The sequence below is a fragment of the Lepisma saccharinum genome, chromosome 6, assembly GCF_977018435.1.
Source record: "Lepisma saccharinum chromosome 6, izLepSacc3.1, whole genome shotgun sequence".
Classification (NCBI taxonomy): Eukaryota; Metazoa; Arthropoda; class Insecta; order Zygentoma; family Lepismatidae; genus Lepisma; species Lepisma saccharinum.
In genome coordinates, this window is record NC_139234.1 from 26,228,812 (window position 1) to 26,256,755 (window position 27,944).

The following is a 27,944-nucleotide window of genomic DNA, read 5'->3' on the forward strand; positions in this document are numbered from 1 at the left end:
TGGGATTACACTGATGTGATCTATGAAACTGGACAAATGCGCACACACACACTTGAATAGAGAGAAATTACACTGACAAGGTAAAACAAACAGAACTATACTGATAAGCGAGCATCAATTTCGCCTGCAACTCTTCCGAGTGTCAGGACCTTGAATCTATTGTCAGTTAGTTCCTTAGTTCAGCTCGCAGGGCTGCCTGGGTAAATTTCAGCCAACGTGCAGTCACACATTTCAGTTTAGTATTCAGTGTTATTTTTTCCTCATTTTTATCAAATGTGTGATTCAATTCAAATGTTCAAAATTAATAAAATTATATTAATCAATGAAGGTATTACTAATGACATGCCTTAAAACAATTAAAATTTGGACTTAAAATAAAAAGTCATTTTCTTCTGGATATTTTTTTACCCAGGGTGCATTCTGCCAGGTTAACAATGGCAAGAAAACAATTTTCAAACAGAACAAATATGTCAACCAAAATTTCATCAAAAAATGTCGGGAATGTGTGAATGCAGTTGGCCACCGCTTTCAACAACTCTTATAACACATGTTAGTACTCATTATGCAATGTAAATATAATTGTCTGCATGCTAAAGTTATGTGCGTAAAAATAAGCGGGATGTCACATTTTGAAAATGAAAGCATCTGCGCCATGCCGTGCTGTTTGCAGTCACGCACTATCTCTGCCCAGAGCCAAAACGAACACACTGTAGCATAATATATTGAATATTTCTGATTCTGTCAGCAATGACAATTTGCAAGACAAGCAAATATAACACATGCCTTTCTATTCTAGAAACAAGATGTCATCCCCTTACTTCTGTTCATTTCTTTCTACTGTTTTTAGAAGATAACTGTGAATAAATAATTCTCTTACGACACACTTTTAATCGACCCTTGTCTTGGCTATAATTCTAAATGCAATGATAATTAAAAATAAAAAAAATCATAGTGAACATGTAATTGGAGCTGTGGTTCCAGCACTAGCATGCAAATTTATCACAACGTTGAATATAAATTAATGATCTATTAGAGAAGCAGATGTTATTGAGAAAATTTATCTCTAAAGAAATACAAAGGACCGTGTAGGAGTTTGGAAATGTAAGAGATTCTAATATATAATTAATATGGATACGGAACAGGATGGGGAAGTACCAACACACCAATGGCAAATTGATGAGATTCAAACACAATGAATACTTCTCCATACTAGAGTGCTGCATCGAGGCTTCTTTGCTCGATCGTCTAATAGTTTGCATGGATGACGCTAGATGGCTTACGAAATAGACTGTTTCTTTGCCTGAGCGAATAATGCTTGAACAGGCCAACGATTGGTATATGGTATATTGGTCATATTGAAATTTTATATTTTATATATTCGAGTGAATCAAGCTCGAGCGTGGGAGATCCAATCGAGTTTGAGCGAGCGAAAGTGGTCCTATGCAGTACTCTACTCCATACCTTAATCCAAAATTTGAACCTGTGCCCCTGGCTTTATAGCGCTATTCCACTGTGCAGGATGTTGAAATTTAGCTTGTAAATATTAACCACCTGCATATGAGTCAGTTGATTGATTTGGTTTCTTTTACCTCGATCTTCTGCCACTTTTGGCTAATTGCAAAGATATGGATGAATGGAGACAAGATGCCCACAATATTTTTTATCTCCACCTCCCATAGCATATGAGATAGAGATTTTTCAACATATTTAGAAAGGGCTTAACCTAAAACTAGGTAAGAAAGAGTTCAGTATCCATGTCGAGAATGTAAAGGACTAAGGGTAATTGTGCAGATAGATTTTGGATTAGATTCAATTTTTCATCCATATTTGCACATACATGCAGTGATATTGGACATGCCACTCAAACATCACAATGTAATATTACAATAAGGATTATGATATGAACCTCATGGTTCACCTCAAATGTGGCCATTTTTTATATTTCAATTAAGTGATGGAAATAAATGAATGAATGTATGATTTAAAATTTTGGGGTGCATGGCATGTATGGTCATTTGCACCCTTCAATGTATATGGGGAAATCCCCTTATCTAAAATCCTTACCGGAGTTAAAAAAGGGATGTAAAGGGTTAAAGTGCTAAAGTGCAGGTTGTACAGTAACCTCCACAGGACATACACAACACATTAAAAAAATTTAAGGATGCACTAAAAACTTCCACGGTAGCTGAGTCGGTAACACGTCTGACTACCATGCTAAAGGTCCCGGGTTCGTTCCCCGGCTGATTCAAATCCGGGAACTTTTCTAACGATGGAAGCGGCCCCGGCACCCACCCAGCGTCGAATAACATGGGTACCTGGGGGAAACCCTGGGGAGTAAAGGTGGTCAGGGGCATGATGCTGATCACATCACCTCCACTCACGACCGGATCACGTGTGGGGCGTTACCCCCACACCCCCTATACGCCTTCATGGCATGATGCTATGCACAGGGGAGCACTTTACCTTTTTACTAAAAACTTCCTCAGAGATGGTGGAAAAGGCATGCCCTTCTCACAAAGCTAACAAACATTAGTTGAAACATTGCCATCATCTCCCAACATGGATGATAAACCATTGGGAAGTATAAAAGTGCATCTGAGGAAATGAAAATCAGCACATTTAAGAAGGATGTGTCGAAGTCTTAAAGCAACGTTCGTCCAGCCCTTGCAGCAAATTATAACGTGGGAGACCAACTGCGTCCTATACGAAAATGACCTCTTCTCAATGGAAGGACAGTACAAGGAATGCCATTACTATTCCAGTAAGAAGCAGCATGTGACCACTCATTATCCAATCAGAAGCTACTGAAGGGGCAGAACTACTTGAGATAAAAAACAAAATCAAGATATTCACTTGTGCGAAGATTGAAAGCTCAAAATAAGAATCAGAACTATGCATGTGAAACCTTATTTCCTTGCTTAGTCTAAATGCACCAATGGAATTCTTTATAACAAACAAGGATAAAAAAAAAAAGTTCATGTAAAGTGCCATTAAATGTTGTGAAAATCTTGAAAGTCACCTATTATGGTGCTTTACATTTCCAAATTTATGATCAATTCCAATCTTCAAGGATAGAAAAATATCCCCAGCAAAATGTTAGATTACGTTGAAACATCATTAAAAGGTAGGAAAGGATAAATTTCAGACATGAAAAAAACATGTCAATACCAATGATGATGGAGTGTGACATTCGTATGTAAGTTCCATGTCCGCACTTTGTAGACATTGACATGAATTTTTATCTGCAATTTACCTTTACTTACACTTTAACCATGTTTTAACTTAACATCTTTCTAAGAAACTTGTTCAATCCCAGAGGAAGGATTCCACTGGATCTGAAAATTTGCCAAGTTTAATGTTATTTATATGAATACGAAACATGACCTCTTACACTCAAAGCTGACTGAAAATTGACTTTTTGAAATTTGAAAATTCTTTAAACATATTTGAACTTGGGAGTTGAAGAAATAGGTGAGCAAAAAAGGCTACACAATACTGAATCTCATAATCTATATCCATGCCCAAATATTATTAGAATAATTAAACGAAGGAGATTTTTATCGGCAAAACATGTGACATGCGTAGGGGAGAAAAGGGATCCTTGTCAGGAAGCCTGATGGTAATAGACCTGTAGGAAATTAAGAGAGGTGGGCAAAGAAGAGCTCATTTTGTTCCAGGATATGGATAGGTTTGTGTTACTGAGGGAATAAACGTTTGGGTTTAGGAATGCCAGTGTGTTAGTACAATATGCCATTAATAAACTTGAAGCATAATAAGATTAGAGAAAATATTACTATTGACATGCAGTTCTAGACTATGATTCAGAGTCCATGCAAGTAGATAAAATTGATATCCCTTTAGCATGCTTGTGCAGTCTGGTGAAGATATCCCCAAAGACTTTGAGTACCTTAATATCTCTTAATGGCGGTTCTCGATCAGTCTGTTGATGCTGGTCCTTTCAATGTTTGGAAAAGATAAAACAGGTTAAAATACAAAGAAGGAAAAAACCTTTGACAAAATGCTTTCTTGTTCTGTTTAATCTATGTAACTTCTGCTTGCAAGTCAAGCACATAAACGAGGGATGGGTCAGACTAATCTGAACTCGATTAGTTTTGGCAAATATATTGATGATTTCCATTTGAATATATATGTACAAACAGCCTGTAATTTAGTGTAAATTTTCTCCAATTTGTTTTCATGTTGCTGTGTGGTTTTAACGCACACAGCTGGAAAATGGATATATACAGTAAAACCTTGTTAATCCAGACCCCGATAAGCCGGACAGGAAAAAAAAAACAGAATGCAAGGTTTTAAATGTGGCTAGAAGTCAACAAGAGAACTTCCCAAAGAAAAGGCAGTCAATCACTGATGAAATTCTGTTTCCGCCAGACTGTGTACTGTACTGTATGTTGTATTTAGGCCTATGCCCTTTGAATACACCATAATAAACGTGCTTTGTTGCTATAAACGGAGTTTTAATGCACTTTGTACTGTTCTTTTAGGTTATTTCAGTTAATCCGGACTTTCATTAAACCGGCCAACTTATCCCCCCCTTAGTCCAGATTAACGGGTTTTACTGTATATGTAAAATTTGAGTGGGCCAGTTTGGGGTTGTGACTCTCTACAGTCTCAGATGCAGATACAGGGCCAGATGGATTGAGACAGTTTTTTTTTACAGTTACACAGAGCCAGATGGATGCATAGAGAGTGATCACGGACCTCTGCATGATAAACTGCAGGCACGGGTTAGCGCCATGATAAATAGTGTGCTCTCAAATAAGATGCACAGTATTTAATGAGAGGACTGCATAGGGACTCTTGCGTGTAGAGCAAAGTCCGGTGAAGTGCATTTCTCTGTTATGGGGCAAAAGGCAACCAGGAGCAGTTGATAATGGATTGTAACGCAAATATGTATATATGGAGAGGGCAGGGGAGTAAATAGAAGTGTACATGCAAGAGATCTCCATGAGATGCTTCATTCTTCGTAACAATGTTTATCAACATACAATTTATATGGCCTAATTCTGTGAAGTAAATGTCTAAATATAAAGTTTATTAATTTTTAAAGTTAAACATTGTAGTCACCTGGTTAGAAACATTAACTGAGGAGGTCTCATTAATTGAGAATGTACCTTCTTCAAGGAACATTTGTAGATCGGTTACTGGTATTTGTAAATTTTATATCGCTACTTCAATGGTATCAACAAAATTTTCACATCAATCCATCACCTTTGGTTTATTTCATTATGTTTAGTATTTGATATTAACTGAGATATTAAAATATACTTTCTTTTTAAAATTATGTAATCACTTAAGCTGAGAGTGTAACTAATTATGCAGTGTTACTATGTGTAATCTGTCCAATTTGATGAAACCTTGAGATACTTATTAATAAAAAACATAATGACACATACATCATGAATACATAGACATATATTTTACATTCACTCAATATTGCACTAAAAAACAAAATAAAAAATAAAAAGTAATTCTCAAATGAACAAATTACACTAAAATGTAATTTATTGTTAATAATAATAATATACAGCTATGTATTACACATATGTATTGCACTTTGTTTTTTGACACTGTTTGGACAATATAACGTAATGTACAATCCTTTGAAATTGAATTCTTCATGATATAGCCTATATACTGGAATTTAATGAAATAAAAATTGAAAGAAAACTACTTTTAGCTCTTAAATAATTAAATGTAACTTACTTTGAATGAGTTCAAAGCTATGCAGCAAGGCTGAAATAGTTGTCGCTTCTGTAGCCTTTGGATTTCTTTGGCTGCTGTCTTCAGGAACTGTTAGCAAGAATAAAATAGAACTAAATAGCAACTGAAAAGTTTTATCATTTTGTAAAATATATTAAATACTTTTTGCACTGCAAGTAATGTAGAATTTGATGGCAGCCCACTGTTCAGAATGTTGGTGAAAGCAGAGGAAAAAGAGAACACTTGTGTGTGGACTTCATTTACATATAACAGAAATTGGATGTTATAACTAGACCTTGGATTTTTAGGTTCTAAAACGTGTGCTTTTAGGTTGCTAAAATAGGCTGTAAAAATCTCAAAATAGGTTCTAAAAATCCTAAAATAGGTTCTAAAAATCTTAAATTAGGCTCGAAAAATCCTGAAATAGGTTGCAAAAAGACTTCATTTGGTACAAAATTCCTGAAAACTACTGATTAGATACAATTGTTAAAAACAAAATTTCACAAGAACCGTAATAACCAAATATTAATTTTCTAAACAAATTTTCATTTCTTTATATCAATTTCAAATTATCTACAAATTATTATAACACTGCACTTGTGCTGTTAGAAAAAGTTAATTGTTAGTATAAAAAATGAATTACGTATGTATAATTTGCTGCACAATATCAGGGTGGCTACTCACTTGGAATTCCTTTAATTCCGGGAATTACACATGAATTATTGGCTCCGGAAATTATGTGTGAATTATTGGCTTTGGAAATTATTCATGAGTTATTGGCTTTGGAAATTATTCATGAATTTTGGCAAACCATGAAAAAGGTATAAACGGATGTTTTCTCTATTCCAATTTGTTTCTTTATTCCAACGTGTTTCAGTTAAACAAAGAGAAATCATGCAAGTTACAAGTCTATGGACTGTGCTCCCAAACTCAATAGTGAAAATTTATCTTGATTCAGTCATTGCCCAAAAAGAAAAGAAAAGTTTGTCCTGCTAGAGAATAAACGGGAAAATGGAAACAATTAATGAACAAAGTATTGGGGACACATTCTCATGATGCCCCTGTTCAATGCGTAAGTGGAATTTCTTACCATGGGGTTTATGCTGATGGAACAAGGTGTTCCCCATTCTTATCCAATATTTTGATTGTAAAGCAGGGGTATAGAGAACGAAGTTTGAACTAAAAACCTACCCAAGATGGAACTTCTGAAACCATTTCGAATTATGGTAATTGCTGAATATTTGTTTGTTCATTACCACCAGCACAATGGACTCATGAGATTTTTTTTTTGTAAAGTCTGTAAAAAGTTTGGTACTGGTCCCTATAATTTCACAGAGTTTGACTGTCCAGTCTCTCGTAAATATATTTTGACTAAACCTGAAATTTTGATAAAAATTGGCTCCACTGAGAAGTACCAATTAAAACATGTAGTAAGAGATGTACTGTTTGGTATGATTACAAGTTTTGAAATTTTGCATTTAAGAAATCATTTCTTTTAAACTGAAAAGTGTCATTTTAAAATTACTTCCTAACGTGTTCTATAGAAACGTGAATTATTTATTGTGAATGTTTTGTGTCCTACATTTTGAAACAGCATGTCCTACTTTTCTCTTATAGTGATCCGTTAACCCTAGTTATGGCTGGTCTTTAGTGCAAATATATAACCCCAAGTATTTCCAAATATTTGGAAACCCATGCATCATTAGCCATCCAAGCAAATTCCTTAGCTACTGAATAATAATGGATTTGCTTAGAATTGGCGGAAACACAGGAAACTTAGCAATGAAACGTACATTACTTGCATATTTTTCGACAAGCTTATAAAAATGTTGGATATGAAGTGCTGTTGTTAAATCTTGTTACAAGCCACCAAAATAAGTTTCTACCAGAAATGGATCTAAAAGCCATTTGCTATTGGTGAACTTAAAAGAGTCGATTGCAGAAAAAAAATGAGGGTTACAATAAAAGAAGAAAAGTAGCATGAGGTTATCACTGATGGTGTTACACAACTAGTAAAAGTCTATTAATATGACAAGAGATATTCCAGGCTGTTATGCAACTCATTAGAATAGATAATGGGAAATGAGACATTTTCAGACACAAATTATCAGCAAAAGATTACGTAAATTGGTTAAAAATGCAAATTTATTTAGGTTTTTAAAATCTGCCAGGAACCATATTTTTCTCTTTTGAAATTTTGTAGGACTTGTTTACCTATTTTTGAGTACATCTAGTTCATGCATAAATGTGGGAAATAAACCTCTCCAAAGTCCAGTGCTCGAAGTGGAGATTACTAGCTGTGAAGATACTTTATCCAGTGGAGATAGTGGGTGGATGCTTGCATGCACACAATGCATTTGGTGAGGGGATGTCTATTCAAATTATCCTAGCCAGGGGATGCTTTATGAAAATTCCTTAACTAGGGAAGTTAGCATCCACTGCATTCTCCCCACTTTGAACACTGCCAGTCACAAATTTTGAAAGGAAACTAATTTTTTTTATTTGATTTAGTTTATTTTACTTCGCATTTTGTGCCTCTTGGCTAATTTGCGAAGATGATGGGGATGAGTGATGAAATGATGAATGGACATTCACAAACAACCAAGCCCAAGCGGGATTCAAACCCGGGACCCTTGGCATCGCAGCGCGATGTGCTAACCACTCGGCCACAGGTCCGGCAGGAAACAAATTTTAAAAGGCTGTTAATTGCATACCATGGTCCAAAGAGTATCCAGAATCACAGATGTTACAGAAATTTAAAACATGTTGTCGCACTTCAAGATTCAACTTATTTGTAGCCCTGGACTTGAAGCAATGGTACAAGTTTTGAATGTGTAACACATCTCTAGAAAACTGCTACAGTACCTCGTTAGGCATGGATTCATTCATCCACATTATCACAATTAACCAAGAGGAGAAACATTGATGTAAAATAGAAATGTAATCATTCTTTATTCTAGTTTGCAGTTGCTAAGAGTATTTAAACATGTTTCTTTTATGTAAAACTGCAAGAAGAATTCTACAATGTACACAATATATACAAAAGAGAAATAGAAACCAACTGTTAGGAAGCTGGGAACCACGGTATTTTCAAAACATTATTTCCCTTAATTGTAACAGCCTAGTTGCTAGCTTAGACTGTGATGTTCTGTCTTCGTTCCGAAACAACACATTTATGTTTTCACTGTTTGTTAATTTGCAATGATGGTTAGGCAGTCATTTCAGTGACTCTGGTATAGTTCTATGTTAACAGTGTCACTTGTCAGTCCATGATAATGCTACACATACCTATATCAAAATGTATGCAGGAAGTTCAAGTCCAGAACATAGGCCTATCCAAACGCACAAAAATAAATACCTTTGTCAGTGTTCCAGAAAATTTCAATATTTTAAAATCAGATAAATTGTATAGGCGATCGGTTTTTACTGAACTCAAAAGGTTGAGATGTGGCAAAGTGAAAAGAGTAAGAAAAGGGAAGATTCGTGTATATTGTATTTTCTTGAGTACCCAAAGCACTTTCTTTCAAATGGCAGAAAAATTAGGGGTAACAGTCTGATATAGTGAAAACAGATTTCTTCAAATTTGCAGGAGAAAAGACTGGAAACTACTTACGGAATTGAGTTCCTGTGGGCTTTTGGAAGCTGGGAATAGTGTTTTTTCCATTCCTGCAACTTATTCGGCCTGTAAATAATGTATCTCCGTTGCATGATAGCTCGTGCTACCATTACCGTAGACTACGTGAATCAAATGTTCCGTGCCTTCGATTATGTAACCCACCCCCTGTCAGTGTGGCAACCACGTGGTAGGTTTACAAGATGACGTATGAGCGTTTTTTTTTTTTCAATTTAATTTTCTATGTTTGCCTAACTTAACTGAACCTAACCTTCCGTGAATGGTTTGTGGATCAATTTTAGCCTAAAAACCGTCTGTGAATAGTTTGTGCGGCATTTTTCGGTTAATAAGTGTTAGTGTAGCAACCATGCGGTAGTTTTACAAGATGATGTGTGAGCGTTTTTTTTTTCCAATTTAATTTTCTATGTTTGCCTAACCTAACTGAACCACACCTATAGTTTGGAAACACTGCATATCAGCTGACAATAGACAACGTGAGTCAAGATTTGCCCACCGTATAGTGTGTAACGAAAGCGAATTAGCAACGACCAATAAATACTTGTAATGTGAAAAAACATAATCCCAAGTTGAAAAATGTTCCGCTATGCATATAAGGTAAGTACAAATGTAAATAATTCGGAAATAAACGAGTGAAATGTGTTTTCACTATATTAGACTGTTACCAAATTAGCACCTAAACAGATGTAAACAGTGGTGTGTCCACCCCCTCTGCCCCCCCCCCCCAATTTCTTCAATACCCACCTAAGAATTTTCTGTATAACATCAGCATATCATTTCTATGAAAATTATTTACAGGTAAGGTTTGTGACTTGTTACGTGGCAAAACAGCATCATGCTTAAACCTTATCGGAAATGGGCAATTACATTGATTGAACCTTCTGGTGACCTAAAACTGTGACAAACTGTAAACATTAAGGAAAAAAAAGACCCTAAATTATGCCCGATGATGTTACACTATCAGCATCAAAGAATTTTCACAGCGTGACTTTTAAATCACTTAACTATATTCACAAAAAAGATTTGATATTACAAGTTTAACGCAGCAGTACTTCAAAGGTTCAAACGTTGACAAGGAGATGAGAGATGAACTGTCAATGCAGAAATTTTGTCATTTTGTAAACAAATGAAAAGGCGATGAACTGTCAATGCAGAAATTCTTTGTCATTTTGTAAACAAACACTTCCTCTTTTGCGTTTCCAATTTACACTTACTTTCGACGTTTAAACTACAACGTTGTGTGTTTTTATGGAGACTGAGAGCAAAGGTGACAAAACAGAAATTTTCAACGTTCCACGTGTTTGTGTTGTTTTTCTTGGTTAAGCACCGCCCTTCGATGCGTGACGTCATCAACCCAAGTACCATACCTGCGAGGCTGACTATTTCTGACCTTCCAACGCGAACAAAAGCATTTTACTTTGCGAAATTCCAACCTAAATTTTTGCCCACAAATAAAAATATGTAAATAGGTTAGAGTGTCAGATTTGGTGTTCTTATTATTTTTTGTGACATAATGCATCGCTGTTGTGTAAAAAAGAGATCCATTGCTCCATTCAGGACTGTCTAATTTATACAGCATGCTACTCATTGACGTGTTTTCATTAGAGGTGTACGGGACGAGAATCTTTTCCGAATATTCAGAAAATTATTGTACAAAGTTAGGATCGGGACGGATTTTTTTTTTCAAATCCAGACACCAACTACACAGTGACGGCGCCAGCCTGAAATAAGTGGTGGGCTATACCATAGGCGTAGCTACGGGGTGTGCCAGGTCTGCCTAGGCACACCCTAATGGGCTGCCTTATCAAAGAGAATTAAAAACAGATATTTCAATAGAGAGAAAATAAGCGGCAGTTTGTAAGAAGTTGAAAATGTCATTACTTGATGAAACGAGTGTCTATAGTTTTTCGATTTTTTTATGTCATTGGAGAAAGAAGATATTTACTGCATTCTACTCTGTACTGCAGCGCTTTTCTTCTATACCTGTCACAAGCTGCACGTGTGCGAGAGCTTTCTCCAAGCTTACTCAAGTTAAAACTAAATTAAGATCAACTCAGAAGCAGGATAGATTGGAAGCCCTGCTCTTGCTATTTGCGGAACAGGAAAAAGCTTAGTCTATTGATGTAAATGAAGTTATGAGTTTAAGAACATTGTACCTTTTGACAGACGTCTCTTGTTATAGATGACGTGTATTTTAATGTATTTGTTTCTAACATTTATGAACATCTTTTGTGTGTGTAATTTCTATGCAATTTGATTTTTTCTACTACATATATTCAGAAATTTCCAACACTGTCATTTAGTGAATTTATATTCCTTTACAAACATCAGTGCAGTTGAAGAGCCAAGTTTGGTTTGGTTTGATGTTTTAAGTCCACTTTATGCATAGTAAGGCTAATCGGGACTGGACCTACAGTTTTAAAGTGGGATCCGAACCACTATGTGCCTCAACCGGGTATCGAACCCGGGACTCCTTGATTACAAGGCGATGACGCTACCACTGCGCCATCGGGGAGGCCCTAAAGAGCCAAGTGATTGTGTTGCAAAATATGCTTTTAAAAAGGTACAAGACCTCATTTTTTTCTTTGCGCACACCCAAATATAAAGTTCTAGCTACGCCTATGGGGGCTACAGATTTCGGAGTCAAATTCTCGGGGAGCTAACTACTAATACCGACTAAACTGTACTTACTTCATACTTTTAGGGTACAATTTTACCGTTTGCATATTTTACAATCAGAACTCAAGATAAATCAATGAGATGTTGCATTTTGTTCCATCATATACAAAAGTAATTTTAGGCACGAATCTTTTATGTCAAATAAAATGCAGTAATTATATTGTTTCTTTTCCTAAGCCATTATTGAGTGGAATAATACCAGAGTCTTACTATTCATGTGAAGCAAAATACACCATAGAAACTACACTCATTACATTATCAACTCACTGGATATTCGTATAAATGCTACACATAACACTATTTCTATGTACAGAGTGTGACTAACTTGTTGCTAAAATGAGAAAATGAGCCACAGGAAGAAACTACGATAAGATACATCTGTTTTTATGAGCAGTCACAACCTTTTTTAAATCCAAAGATTTTGCAAGCTTTTCAAAGGACAGAACAGATAGAGCACTCAACCTCTCGTTACCAATTAGATTTCCAAGGTTTGTCGCAAGCAACTGTTGATGGGGATAGGAACATTTCAATAACACAAAGCTTATAAAGTTCGTAAAAGGAAATTTTGAATGTTTCAATCATTGCAAGCAGCTGCTGAAGGTCTTTATTTTGGCTTCCATTATGCTCATAGTGTGCCATGACTCTAAACTGTCCAAATCACAACAGTAGGGAGCATATAAAGATTGTAGCTTTTCATGCTTCAGAAAAGAGGCACTAACGTAATAAAAGTAGGCATCAAATAAGCGATAACACCCTGGAATAGAAACTGTATGAATGATACCATTTCCTCTTCGATGATGAAATATCTTACTTTTCTTGTTCAACGACTGGAATTCAGAACTTAGGGCTAAAAATGGGGAGGATGTGAGAAATATCGTCCACTTAGGACGTGCCACTCTCAAGGAATAAAAATATTTTCACTACAAATCCACCTCCACTACGAGACAAATATATTGACATAAAATCAATGAATAGGCTATATGTAGTTGCAACGCTTGCACTGGGCATTTTGGTAAGAGACGTGACTGCTGAAGATTATAATTTTATTTCAGAATATATTATGCTCTGAATATTGATCAGAATTGGATTAATAGTTTTATGAGATGTGATTCAAACATTGATTCTTCTGCACGGAATCAAATTTGGCCACTTTGACGGTACTGCAGAAATTATTTTCTAACATCACAAATCATAATTAATTACCACGTAGGCCTAGGCCTGCGAAGAATGAAATTTGCCCAAGCGCGCTGATTTCTGCATCGTATGCAAATATGTTTACTTGATTGGATTTGTATTAAGATCCACTATGTACACAGAAGCTAATTGGGACGAGACCTACAGCTTATAGTGGAATCCGAGCCACTTAATGATATGTGCCTCCACCGGGGATCGAACCCGGGACCCAACCAGGGCGGGAAGGTCCAATTTTAATATTTCCAATTCTTACGATTTAAGAATTAGTTACTTTGTGTACTCTTTGATTTCTTAACGTCCTCTTTCTCCTTCTTGAATATTTGCAACGATAAGAATAGATATAACGATGAAAACAATGAGGGAACATCGATAATACTATAGCAATACGATTTATGGAGCCTAATAATGTACACGTTTAGCTGCATATGCCAACAATTAAAGAACAATCTCACAGCCACTGAATACATCGTCCACCTACGAGGCAGATTTCGTAGCCAGTTTGGCTGGCACTCATGATTGGCCCATTACGTAGTAGGTAGCGCATTCTATCCAGGCATATCTGCATATTCTCCCCTCCTCTTGATTTTAGAACACATCGTATTAAAAGTAACTTTACGATCTAACTGAACTAGAAAATGTACTTGAACATTGTACTTGCCTCAATGGAATTTTAATAATGGAAAATGTAAAGTTAAACTTTTTAAGTTTTCGGTCAAAATGCGTCTATCGTATTACAAACATCTTGGGGGGGGGGGGGCTACAGCGCCGTCCCAGCACTACACTAAACTACTTTTTCGAATAAAGAAACCCTGAAGAAATAGAAAGTTAACTTTTCTTCACGATTTCGCAAGTAGAGAAAGTCTCTTCAGCCACATTTTTTTACAATATCTTGCAGTAAACGCTCTTCTGAAAGAATGGACGAGAGCTGGTGATTATTAAAATTGAGAAAACTGTTATATTTTATCGGCAAAATCGCTATTGCATGTGCCCCAAGTGTGTGTTCTTTAGAATACCTAGGACATAAGAGAATATGTCAAATTCAACAGTAATTTTTAAAATCTTGTTCGCTAAGAAAATAGAAGGTTAATTTTTAATTTTATTGTCTCTGTACTTTCATATTTGAAGCATGAGGTTAATTATAATTTAATGAAAAATGTTAATTTTTCACGGTCACCAGTGATAAAAACAGTGCGCTTGTACCTCGGTTTAATTTTCAAACGTAACTTCTAAACATTGTCTCAAACCTAATCGAATTTAGTAAACGTCAGTTAAGAAGGCTACACCAATGAAGAGTGATAATAATGTATAAAGTATTTGCAGAGGAGATGAAAGAAACATGTTTTGAGCATCAGGCTTGGTTGTCAATGTTTTTGTTCTTAAATTCTTCACGATTAGCTAAAACTGGCAGATGTACTAAGTAAAATAAAGCAATTATACCAGATACTGTGATTATTGAATTCCCCGTGATACAGAAACGTACACAGGACCTGTTTATCCAATGCAATGAGGTATTTGGAATATCTCTTGTCGAGGATGGTCGAATTATGGTAACTACTCTTCAAGCACTGGGATAATTCCCCTTCAAAAGCCGAAAATTGGAAAACTAAGGAGGTGCAGAAACCGGAAGAGGAATTCCTGCCCCCTTAAGTACCACTGTATATTTAAAGAGACAATAATATCACAAACTTGACCTTCATGAAAAATTAGGGCGCTGATGTCAAGATTTGCTGCCTTGTGGTGAATAACCATTCGGCAGGAGCAGCGTATGGAGGAGCCTTAACTTACGTTGATTAAAATTTTGAGATTTACAATTAAGAACTTTCCTACTTGGGAGGAAGGGGTCTTAATAAAGGAAGTCTTGGGAAGGAATAGGAATGTGATTTTGGCTTATGTAATTCAGACACCCTTGCGAGGCCCCATTCGTTCTTTAAATATGAAATCTCAGTGTGAATCGATACAAAATCTTCAGAGATGCGTCAGAAAATTATCATATTTAAAAAATAGTATAAAATTACTGACGAAAATTATATTTAATAATTTCATTCACCCTGAAAATGTATTTTTCTGTTTTCCGGAAGCTGAAATCTGAAGCTGTAGTTAGGAAGGAAGAACTGGTAATTTTACCAATGTCCTCCTTGGGTTAAAAAGAACCCAAGCATTTAAATGTCTCACACTTGCTTCCTGGCAGCTGGAGGTGCTTTATTGTGAAAATATTAAAATCGAGAGTGCAAGGTCAAGAGAAAGAAGAAAAGACAAGACAAAGTGATTTTCATTCAAGGAAAGAATACATGAGCAAAAATGTCGAAGCAACGCTATCGATGCCTACATGATACGCAACTGAAGCGTTTGTTTTAGGGATGATATCGAGACGAGACTTGGTAGGGACTCGATCTCGTTTCGGCAGTGAGGACGTCTGTCCCGTTCTGGTCTCGATTTATAAATATCCATCTCCATCTTGAAGCGCATGTCCTAGTCTTTTTTTTCTTCCAATTGGACAAACATAATGATACATCAATGACTTGAACAGGGTTCAACTTGGAACCTCTGGCTTCGTAACGCTCTACGCTAATCACTTCGCTACGGATGTTCGGTCTCATCTCGGCTCTCGAAACAGATATATAATATGAGTAATACATGCAGGACCTCACAAACTTTCACAGCGTATAGCGATCATCAACGGAAAGTACTTTTTTTAACGAATGTTTTTCCGTTCGATGAACGTTATGAACAAGTTCACGCTTGCCACAAAGTACATGAACTGTCTATAAATAATCATGAAAATATCTTCTTGGTATATCTGAATAAGTAGTATAATAAAGTAATTCTCCTGTCGGTACCATCCCTAACCCACTTCTAATGTTCTGTTTTCCCGATGAAATATGAATGAAGGGGCCAAATATATGTGTCCCAAATCTGTGTTTTGCATATTAGTGGACACAATAAGTCATAGTAATGTGTGTATTCGTTATAACTACTACTTTTGAGGCTAGAGGCAAATATCAAATTGCAAGGGAACACCATTCATTGTTCATTCACTAAATGAAAATTGAAATTAAGATCCTACAATTAAAGGAAAGGAGGTTAAGTCAGGCACTAAGTACAGATTTCTTTTGGTTTGTGACAAGGAAAAAAAATGTTACACCTGTGTTTTGCTACTTCACCTTAGACTGTCAGAAAACGAAACAGTAGGAAAATAATATTTTGTGTTACACAAACCTATCTATTCCTGTCTGCAATAGCGTTTTGCTTTCTATGTAAAAGGAACTAATTCGCACACAGTAACTTGAGTGGGCAGGTGCAAGGGGGGTTACAGAATGTGCTGGCAGACAACATCAAGTTTTTATTCCAGGCATATGACCAAAGTATCCTAACGAAGTTTCAAGAAACAATTATTTTCGAAACAAAGATCATATAATATCTGTACAAGTATCCTTATCTTTATGTTTTGTAATGAATATGTTCACTTCTAGATAATTGCACAAAGTCATAATTACCACAAATGTTGTTTACTAAACACACTGATTCTGGAATGCTAATAGATAGATTATTACTGCTAAAACGAATCGTTCTTATGTACTTAAAAGTAATGAAGTTTTCTTTTACGTATGTATTACGAAGTGTTGGTAAGGTATAACCGCCCAAATTCACCAAGCACAGAGTGTTATTTAGTTTCATTGGAATTAATTGTTTGTTCTTAGAAATGACTGAAATTTAATTGTGCAAGTTCTGCTACATTGTTCAACAGGTTTCAATGGATGTGTACTAAAACAAAATAAACTTCGTATCTTTACTTCAACCATGTAAGTAAACAAAACAAAATGCCTAGATTCTCACGGCAAGCCACCATATTCTCACTCGAACCACACTAATAAATAACCTGAGAAACGAACGTCAAAATGATCTAAATTATGAAATATCAAAACATTAGCCTTTATTAGGACTTACCTGGGGACGGAAAATGCGGATTGGTACCAGTGATGCCATTTGTGCAGGGGACTGAAACTTCTAATTTTGCTTCCCGGAAGAAATTGGGTCAGATTTTTTGGAAAGGATGATTTCCGGCAAGTTTCAAATAGTTGGTGGCGCCAAAATCACCTTTAAAAAATAAAAAGGTTTTGTTGTAGGGATCATTCTATCACACACAAATTTTCCATTTCACAAAATAAAATAAGGCATGGCCACTGCTAGGCAACAGATCAACAACTGGTCCTAGACAAGAAATCGAACACGAGACGTTCTCTGTGACGTTGTCGCAAAATGCAGAACTGGGCTTAACACAGGTACAACCTGCGTATTTGTTTTCACGCAAGTTCTTCAACTGTGTAAAAACTCAACGTTGAAGATTCTAATAGTTACTTTCTTAGCTACATTCGAGGAAATGTGAATTTGAAAAGGTCAAGATATCTGTAAAAAAAAAAAATAATAATAACCTTTAAGATAACGTCTAATCACAATGACGTAAACGAAATATCGTTTTAAGAAATCTTTATTTCCAACTGATTACAATGCTGCAGTAGGAACGCGAAATATGTCAACATATTTGTGACCCACAGCTTATGATCACGGAACAAACATTTAAATGTTAAACACAAAAGTTTCACATGGTAGTTGAAATAAGTAGGTGTTGCAAGAAATACCTCCACATATGTTCATTGTTCTCGCTTCAGAATAAGGTACATAACTTACATTTGAATGAAATGTTGTTACACCAATTAAAATAAAATTAAGAAACACTGGGTTGTATTGATAAAAATGAGCAGGTGTTCGAATTGTAGCGGTGTAGATGCTCAAGAAGTGAATTATTCCCCAGTTTTCATTTTAAAATTTCGGTGATTTCATGCTCCCCAAGGGATTTGCAAAAACTTGAAATGTTTGGGGATAATTTCTCCATTCGTTGTTTCTAGATTACAATCGAATAGTTTTTCACCTACTTTGCATGAGAGCTGGGCGAATACAGAAAAGAATACAGAATAGACTATAGGACAAACTGTTTTAAAAAGGAGGCAATATTTCCCGCCCGTAAGGTCATACGCTCTACCCTTAGGCATGCAAGGACGTACCCAAAAGGTGGAGGATTTGATGGGATTTGCAGCCCCTCCCTCTCAGATTCATGGGGAAACTATAAGATTTTTTTAAAAAATCGGGGGACCTTACATAAAATTGTCATAAAGCTACATACATATTTTGAACAGTTCGAAATGACATTAGACCAATATTTTGTAGAAATCATTCTTGTTCTGTATTATCTAAAAAATCTTGGGCACACTAACTTGTATGTGAAAAATCTTATAACCAAATTAGAGTAATAACTGGCATTAAAAATTATTATGCGACTTGTAATAAAAGAAATAGTGTTTATTCATCATACTGTAACAGGTTCTCAACACTAAAAGCATTTTATTAACTTTTTGTTCTTTTCGTTTGAACTCATTCACAAATGCGAGTATGTTTTGTTGTCACTACGAGCAGAGACCTTAATTGCCTCTGTTCATCACCCATAATATTAAATAAATAACAAAACGATCCATCGGAAGTTCAAATCTACATACAACAACGTAACGAATAAGCAAATGCAAGTATCAGTCACCAACAAAAATATACAACTTACGTGAGTCTATTTAAAAGTACCCTGGTTGAAGACACACAGGAAGTAAAGCCCACTAAATATGAAAGAATGGTGGACAGGTCACCGAGGCAAAGAGAGGCTAGGCTTTTCACATTCCACCCCGTGTTGCAACTGCTTCTCGAAGTATGGTAGAGATAAAAATTTTCCCTCCAGCGCGACCCAAGACGATAACTTTTACTACGAACACAGCTTGTCATCCTGAGGACTTCACGGCCTATGGCAGATAACGCAAAAGTCCAAATTTAGATACAATCTAACGCCAGTCTGAATGGAAAGTGATTTTCGTATTTTGATTACCCTGCTCTACGCAAAGTTGAAGCATTCCTTCACAATCGCCTTTTGCTTATGTTGGATTGCTGACAACAAATGTCGTTAATCGAAAAGAACAAATGGAAGGCATGCCAATAGATAATGTAATCTAGTGGCTCAATCTAGAATGAGCTAGTTTTAACTAGCGTGATAATGCGTTCGTGTATGCTAGGAATCTTTTGCAAATTGTTCGTTTCGAAGGGTTGTTGAGAATTGCGTATTCATTTTTCAAACGTCATGTTAATGTAATGCATTCAAGATGAAAGGTCTTGCTATGGCCTTCGTCAAATATACCATCTCGACAATCTCCAAGAAATGAGCAATGTATTAGTACAGGTTATAGCCTACCGTCACGGACACTTTTGGGTTGTAGCAACTCCATTAACTCAATGGGAACATTGCAACCCACAAGTGACCGTGACTACAAGTTAATGCTTGGAACTATACAGCATTTCAGGATAAAAAGTAGTCACTTTGCACGCACGTGCATTTCTGATGACGTAGTGGTAACGTTGATCCCTTGTGATCAAGGGATCCTGGGCTCGATACTCGGTGGAGGCACTTTAAACTGTATGTATAGCCCGGATCAGTCTATCTATGCATAAAGTGGACTTAAAACTCAAACCAACTCTCACTTCGCACACACGTGTGTCCAAGGTACGTCCGACTGTGGCAAAAGTTGATAAAATGATTGATTGACTTTGTGTTTTAAGTCCACTTTATGCACATTAAGGCTAATCAGGACTGGACCTACAGTTTAAAGTGGGATCCGAACCACTATGTGCCTCCACCGGGTATCGAACACGGGACCCCTTGATTACATGGCTACGACGCTACCATCGGGGAGGCCCCAAAAGTTGATAAAGTTAGTTGTTTCTGATTGATGGGACCACATCGGTCCAGTCTTTCTTCTCGTTCTATTTCAGGCCTCCCCGATGGCGCAGTGGTAGCGTCGTCGCCTTGTAATCAAGGGGTCCCGGGTTCGATACCCGGTGGAGGTACATAGTGGTTCGGATCCCACTTTCAACTGTAGGTCCAGTCCCGATTAACCTTAATGTGCATAAAGTGTACTTAAAACACGAAATCAATCAATCAATCAATTGTTCTATTTCAGTCATATTTATGTCGCTTTCTACTTATTGAGTGAATCGCGACAATCAGGACGAATGATGGAACTAATGAAATGGATGATTGGACAAACACACGGGTAAATTAATTTCTTAACCAAGGTTCGAACGTGTGACATCTGGTATTCGAGTCTGGAAGTCTCTTTGTAACTTAGTTCGAGCGTCTGAGTCCTACCCGCTTGATTACCCCATTGTACCCGTTTATCGCAAGAACGAAATCAATGTAAACAAAACCATGTAACTTGAAATAAGTAATTGCTGTCCTATTGGTTAACTCGAAACGCAGGCCGTCCTTAGATATATTTATCTTAAATATACACTTCGTAAAATAAGCGCCTGATCCACATTTCCATGCGCAATTCCTGCGAACATCTGACATCGGAATCAGCCAATAGGATTTCTCATAAGGCACGTACATTTATTTGCATTCACTTTATTCTTAGTTGAGTTGCAGAATAGAAATGTGTGCATGTCATGCGTCAAATGTATTGCCTGACTTGATGCTTTTTTTATTGTTGATCGTTCTTGTAGTTGATGATGTTATTTATATTTTTGAAATCAGTGGAGAAAATAATATTTCGGATGAAGTGAAATATACTCAAAAATACTTTCTATCGCCAGTACTGCTGCATTGGGTTTAGATATCGATGTGCTAAGTGAAACATATCGATGTGCTAGGTGAAGATATCGTTCCCATTGTGCCAAAGACACGCTTGTGCACAACTGACGTGTGCGACGACGGGCATAGCACACCCTTCACTATGCGTTCATATTATGAATGAACGCGCCCAACGGCGCCAGCAGGATTTTTCACCAGGCGGGGTGGGGTGGGGGTGGGGGTGGGGGGCAGAACCATGGAAACGTTTATTATTATTATAATATTTTATTATTATTATTATTATTATTATTATGTTACTACTACTACTTTACAAATAATAAGATTCAAATTGGATTGAAAATACTTTGGCGTTGTATACAAGTTCAGACTCGAGCTTACTATTTAGATAGAAACTGATTCGTCTCTCTTCCTTTCAATAAGCATCTGGCCTATCATTTTGTTGATGAAAGAACAGTTCTTTTTCTTTTTGTACTTTTTCACAATGCACAGATATGAATCAGAGTCAGACAAATTAATCTAACTGTCCTTCATGGTACCTCTGCTCCATGTTTTTACATGCTGAAGGGTAATAATAATAACGATAATAATAATAACGATAATAATAATAATGATAATAAAAATAATAATAATAGTTGCTGTAACTTACGGCCTGTGAGAGAAAAAAAAATTGTTATGAAATATATCTACAATTTCACCACTCGAATTACCTTTACTCTTTCCAGAAATCTCAGGGTGGGTAACTGCCCCCTCCCCTGAGGGCGCTCTTGCTCGCACCGCGTCTCTTCATTTGCGCAGTGGGTTGCATAAGTATTACCAAGCAAATTGTCCATCACCACTTTCATGTTCTTAGTTTTATCCAATGAGAGATTCAAGAATTGAAGCAAAACACCAAACATGATGCAAGAGAAAAATTAACGAAAATGGTCATAGACAATTTGCTGTGCAATACTTGTGCATTCCACTGTACTAGTACTAGTGTCAAATTACATTGTACTTTTGCAGATGCTCTTGAGGAATTACAATGAACAATTTATGTGCATATTGTGGTTCGAAGTTAGTGACGGTTTCCAATCTTTACACTACGTACTCAAAATATGTTTCAATACACTTGTATTAAAACTTTATTAATAACGGTATTAACTTTTATTACAACTTTATAAAATACAATATATATCTGTGGAAAGAGGACGTCTTGTAGATTTGAGAAACGTTTACTACGTGGAAAGGCACGATATTTTTAGGCCAGTCCGTTAAGTGGAAGCTAAAATTTCAAAAGAAATAATTAAGTTTAGATAAGTTTATATAAGAATTTAAACTTTTTCGAATTCGAAAAATGATTCGTGCTTTTGTTGTCATAAAATATCGACAAACAACTGGAGAAATGCAGTTGGGCAAAAGCAGCCAACATGCACTTAGGTACATCCAACGGCCAAAGAAACAGTAGGCGAATTGTCCACCACCATTTTCATTCGGTCTGAATTACACAGTGTGATGCCAATGAATTGAAATAAGCAGAGAACTATGCCTGCTTCGAACCAACATAGTTTCATTCCTTAAAACAACAGAGGGTGTAAAATAAGAAAGTAATGAAAATAGCGGTGGACAATTTGCCTACCATTATCTTTGCCGTTGACTGTACGTACAGTACCATTGTCACAACTACGATTGTGCTCCGTGACGAATTTCTCTCCTGAAAAGTGATTCGCGACTCAAAATGTTTGTGAACCGCCGATCTAGGATATTGTCCTCATACTTAAACGAATATATATTTATCTTGCTCCCTCAGAAATCGAGATAAATCTGTACCTATTGTGAATATAGATTATGTACTCCATTATTAAGTAACCTTCTCCGCAAGCATACAGAACAGAGAACAACTTCTCGCACTACTGATTAGAACTCGTGTACAGTGGGATCCATGAGTATTACCGTGCAAATTGTTCATCACCATGTTCGTGCACTTTACCCAATAAGAGCTTCAAGAATTAAAATAAAACTCAAAACAAGCTGTTGACAACTTCTGCATCAGCATACATAAAAATCCATTGCTTAAAAACACATAGGATATAAGAGAAAAAAATGAAAATAGTCATGGAAAATTTGCCGAGTAATCTAATAGATCCCACTGTACTACATATTGAGGCATATGTTGCTTGCGTCTGTTGACAAAATTTTGACCTGGTAGTGTTGCCGACTAAGGTGATATGCCCCTAAAATGGCACTTTTTCATTTAACCTTTAAGAGACCAACTATATTTTAAAAGATAGTTGCCTGTAAGCCCCAACTGCCCAAGTTTCTTTATAAAGATAGTTGGTCATGTTCGTAGTTATGACGTCATAACGCCGCTAATATTTGCTGGAATTGCGATTTTGTTCTTGTATATTATTGTTAACACACACATTGCACCGTAAGGACTCTTGCAGGTCTTGGTGTTCCATAAAAAAGGTGGGAAAAATCCGGCTTTATTTGTGGCGGCTTCCTTTGCAATGAAATAACGTTGGTACGAACAAAGTTTTTTTTTCCTACAACAATAATCCGCTTGAACCTCGAGTTGGGGAAAGTGTCATTGATGGTTGCTGGAAGTTTCGAAATACTTTTCCTGGTAGGAGGGGAGGGATATTGACAATGTCCGGTACTTTGTTGTCCGGGGGGAAGGGGGAAAACTTTTTTTTCAGAAATTTTATAATTTTCTGGGTTCTGCCCCCTTCCCTCCATGGATACGCTCATTGTGCATAAATTTCATATAGTCCGATTCTATGGTTCGTTCCGCGTACAACGGTATGTTATTCATCTCTGTAGGGCAATTAGCCTCCGATCTACAGTCATCTAAATGAAACTCTGCATTGTGCTAAAAATTGGCCTGGTCCCAAGGGGCTTACCTGGTGAAATGGGCTTGGTCTCCTAAAGGTTAAGCCATATAGTCGCCTCTCCCAAACCCATCAAATGCTGCAAATGACCCATATTGGACAGAGATGGGCATGGTAATAGTCATCAGACATTTAATTATGACACTTTGATACTTTCTTATGTATTTTTCTCACTAAATAATGCATTTCTGGAAACTTTTTTACGCTGCTTTCTGTTGGTTATTAATATATATAATATTCTGTATAAAATAAACTGATAATATTAAGCATTGAAAAATGTGAGCCGATGTTACGGGCGATCAATGTTTGGGTTGCGCGAATTTTGAAACGCTGTCATATCCATATTACCAGGTTGGGTACTTACCTGGAATTCCTTGAATTCCCGAAATTGTGCGTGAATTATTGGCTCTGGGAATTCTGCGCGAATTGTTTCCCGTAGACGTGAAAAATTACAATTTTCGTTAATCCAAATCCCATTTGTACTTATTTATAAATTCCCTGAGGCAAGTATTTCGCAGTTTAGGTTTTATTTTTATCGAAGAAGAGGAATAAAGCTGCATGGAAAATAAAACCGAATTCTCTCAATCCTTTATTTTGTTATTGTCCTTTGCAGAACAATCTGACAGACCGAAGATTATTGCACGATAAGATATCTTGAATTTGCTTAGTTAAATCTGAGTTTGAAATTCTCATACAATTAACACATTTTTCGTAGATTAATATATCCCGTAACGTTTGTGACTTGTGTGTTCATATGTATTTCGAGTCTGAGTATGTGAAATTGCAAATGTAAACTCTGCACCTTAAATTAAATATTTTAATATAAATATATTCCGTTTAATTGAGTTGAATTCTTGAATTATATTTTTTGAATACTTCGGAATCACACAGACTCTTTACATTGTTAATACAGCGTGTTTCAAAAAGAATATACGTTTTACAAAGTATTATTTTGTCCAATCTATCGATCGCTGCGCCCCGGCTCGGCTATTAGAGAAACGAATACCATAGTCTAGTTTATATAATAGCCGCTAGATGTCAGTTGTGTTCTGTTTTGCTTGGTAACCGTCAGTTGTTTGAAATGGCTACTCCGCAGCAGAAATCATTTTGTGTTCTCGAGTTTGCGAAGTGCAATTCCGTGATTACAGTGCAAAGACGTTTCAGGTTGAGGTACCAAATTGATCCTCCGAATGGGTGGAACATTCGCAGATGGTATCGACAGTTTCTAGATACAGGATGTGTATGTAAAGGAAAGAGTCCTGGCCGCCCTCGTGTTCCTGAAGAAAATGTTGCACGAATTCGAACTGCTTTCCAACGTAGCCCTTCAAAATCAACTCGTCGTGCCAGTCGGGAGGTACAACTTCCTACAACAACAATTTGGCGTGTTTTTGAGACGTCCGCTGGTTATGAAGCCGTACAAGGTACAGCTGTTACAAGCTCTGCGTCCTGATGACAAATGCAAACGTGTGGCATTTTGTAACGAGATTCTTGATGCTATTGACAATGACAACACTTTCGCACAACGCATCGTGTTTAGTGATGAAGCTGCGTTTCATGTAAGTGGTCAGGTAAACAAACATAATGTTCGCATTTGGGGCCTACAGAACCCACATGCATTCATTGAACATGTACGAGATTCGCCCAAAGTGTGTGTTTTGCGCGATATCCCGATCATCTGTTTACGGTCCATTCTTCTTTGATGGAAACACGGTTAACGGTCAGCAGTATCTCTCTATGTTACAAAACTGGTTGTTTCCGAGGCTGCACGAAGACAACTTCATTTTTCAACAAGACGGGGCACCCCCTCACTGGAGTCGCCAAGTGCGTGATTATCTGAATGAAACTCTACAGAACCGTTGGATTGGTCGTCAAGGAGCTGGCAACTTAGCATGTATCAGCTGGGCTCCACGGTCACCGGATTTGACACCCTGTGACTTCTTCCTGTGGGGTTTCATTAAAGACAATGTTTATGTACCACCACTCCCACAGAACCTGGAAGAGTTGAAGAACCGGATCCGTACTGCCGTAACATCAGTGACGAAGGACATGCTTGCCCGAGTATGGGAGGAATTTGAGTATCGATGTGATATTGTTCGTGTCACTGCTGGAGGACATATTGAACATCTGTAATCTGAACTTGAGAGGTTCGTAAGTATGTGTGTCAAGTTTCATCTTCGTATGTCTTAAAGTTTAATAAATATATGCATGCGAAATACGTATATTCTTTTTGAAACACGCTGTATATTTGTGTGTGTATGTGTGCCTGTGGTGAGAGGTGGTAATACGTAATGTTTAAATAGAGAAAACGTCTGCTTCCAGGGTTGGCAAAAAATGTGTTTTTTATAAAAGAAACAACAAAGTTTTAAACAAATAAAACGTTTAAAACACAATTCCAAGAAGACTTATTCTCTAAGAATAGTGATTAATGAGAAATCTGTTAATCATCCAGGGATGGACTGTGTTCCAATTTCAAAGTAAACGTTTGATTAACTTCTTAAAGTACACATTTATGTTAGTCTTAAATCTCTCATGTAGGCTGTTCGAGAAGCTTCAACTAATCCACAGTTGCCAGGTCGCACTCAGTCACGTGGTAACTACTCTGTTTTTCTTATTACGACATTTTATCGTGAATGCAACGAAATATTGACATTAACAACTATGTTCAGTACGTATGTTAAGTGAAGAACAACACAGTTTCAACCACATAGTTTTCAATTTTAAAATGTTTTAAAGACTTGTAAAAAAAATATAGCCAGGTGTTATAAACGTGGCCCACATATCATCACGATATGTTTCTTTGTTATTTGATGTACATTTTCAGTCACTGAACAGATTTCTATGCCCAATAAAGAAGATGACACGGATTGAATGAAAAGGTAAAGTTACAAGACGCACAAATAACCACAAACTATGAAACATCAAGTATCAAAATGTGTTTTAAACAAGTCTGAAAAACATTTTTAAAACACTTTGTTTTAAACGTTTTAAACATTTGTGAAAAAAACAAGTTGTTTAAAACACTTTTGTTTTAAATATGCCAACCTCAAAGTCTCCTTTTGCGTAAACAACTACCATGTCATGTACCATGTGTAGTACTGCGACAACACAGAGTATGCTAAGTTCGTTCGGTTTGTAGCTATGCACAGGACGCTATGTTTCGTACATTCACGGAAACTTCTGGGTCGTAACAATACCATTGAATCTCAAATGAATCGTTACAACCCAAAAAGTGTCCGTGACTACGAAACTCATTACTTCTGTTAGCGGATAAGGTGTCCAGTGATGATTCTAATGATGATTTGGTTTTGTAACTTTCGTTGTGTAATCGTAAATGAAGATGAGACGTGAATTTTAAAAGAACCAAGGTCAAGATGAAGTCAAATTTAAAATTATTTTCGAGTGAATACGAATCAGTTTGATAATCTTTTATCACTACAAGCAATTCTTCATTTAACTGCTCAAGAAACGTTGTTGCTGCTATTCTGAAGAAAACTGAGGAAGCACTAGTGGTTAAGATGTCAAGTACAGTGCGTTTGTTTTCGTTCTGGGTCGAGATACCGCGTTACATGGCGTGACATGGCTAAACTGCTGGCATTTTCGTTCCGTAACGTCTCGCTTATTTACGCACATATACCTTTAGCATGTAGATGTAGGCAATTATATTTATATTGCATAACGAGTACTAACCTCTGTTATAAGAGTTGTTCAAAGTTGTATCTCGGCCCAGAGCCAAAATGAACGCTCTGTAGTAGGCATCTGAGCGCGAGTCTACTGCACATCCTCGTTCTCTGCAAAGTCTTCAAAAAATAGCCCAGAATCGAGCACTCCTGACGCAGCTAGGGTAGAGAACGTAACTAACGTAGCTTACGCAACTCTGTGTGACCAGCCACATTGTCAAGGGAGCTATTTTTGCTTGGCATAGAATACATAGCACTCTGTGTGGAAACTGTAAATCGGGTTTCGATTTTTCTTACTTTTTAAAAACAGCTTTCGGGTTCGTTTTTAAAAACTTGACATTACCAGACTTTGAAAACACACTTAACGAGTTGATGCAGAACAGAGATTGTCTGTGGCAATCTGCTTTAACACGACATTGAACTTTAGTGAGGAAAGTTCATAATTCACCATACGTCAATAATTAGAACTCTGATATGAAAGCTCTAAAAATCTC

The 27,944-nt window shown here is 36.7% G+C and overlaps 1 protein-coding gene across 3 annotated transcripts in view; it reads right to left on the bottom strand.

The window, feature by feature from the left end:
• The window catches only part of Bcat (Branched chain amino acid transaminase), a 51,496-nt gene that overhangs the window by 18,275 nt on the left and 5,277 nt on the right, over nt 1-27,944 (bottom strand). Inside the window, exons 2-4 of one of the 3 annotated variants that reach the window (XM_083123655.1) lie at nt 17,171-17,320; nt 5,725-5,811; nt 3,908-3,955 (exon numbers count right to left, since the gene is read on the bottom strand). In XM_083123655.1, the coding sequence (XP_082979781.1) occupies nt 3,908-3,955; nt 5,725-5,811; nt 17,171-17,209 (174 nt within the window). In that variant the 5' untranslated portion in view covers nt 17,210-17,320. Of the gene's footprint in view, nt 1-3,907; nt 3,956-5,724; nt 5,812-17,170; nt 17,429-27,944 lie in introns of those variants that run through there. The other 2 variants (XM_083123654.1, XM_083123656.1) reach the window with 2 other exon arrangements.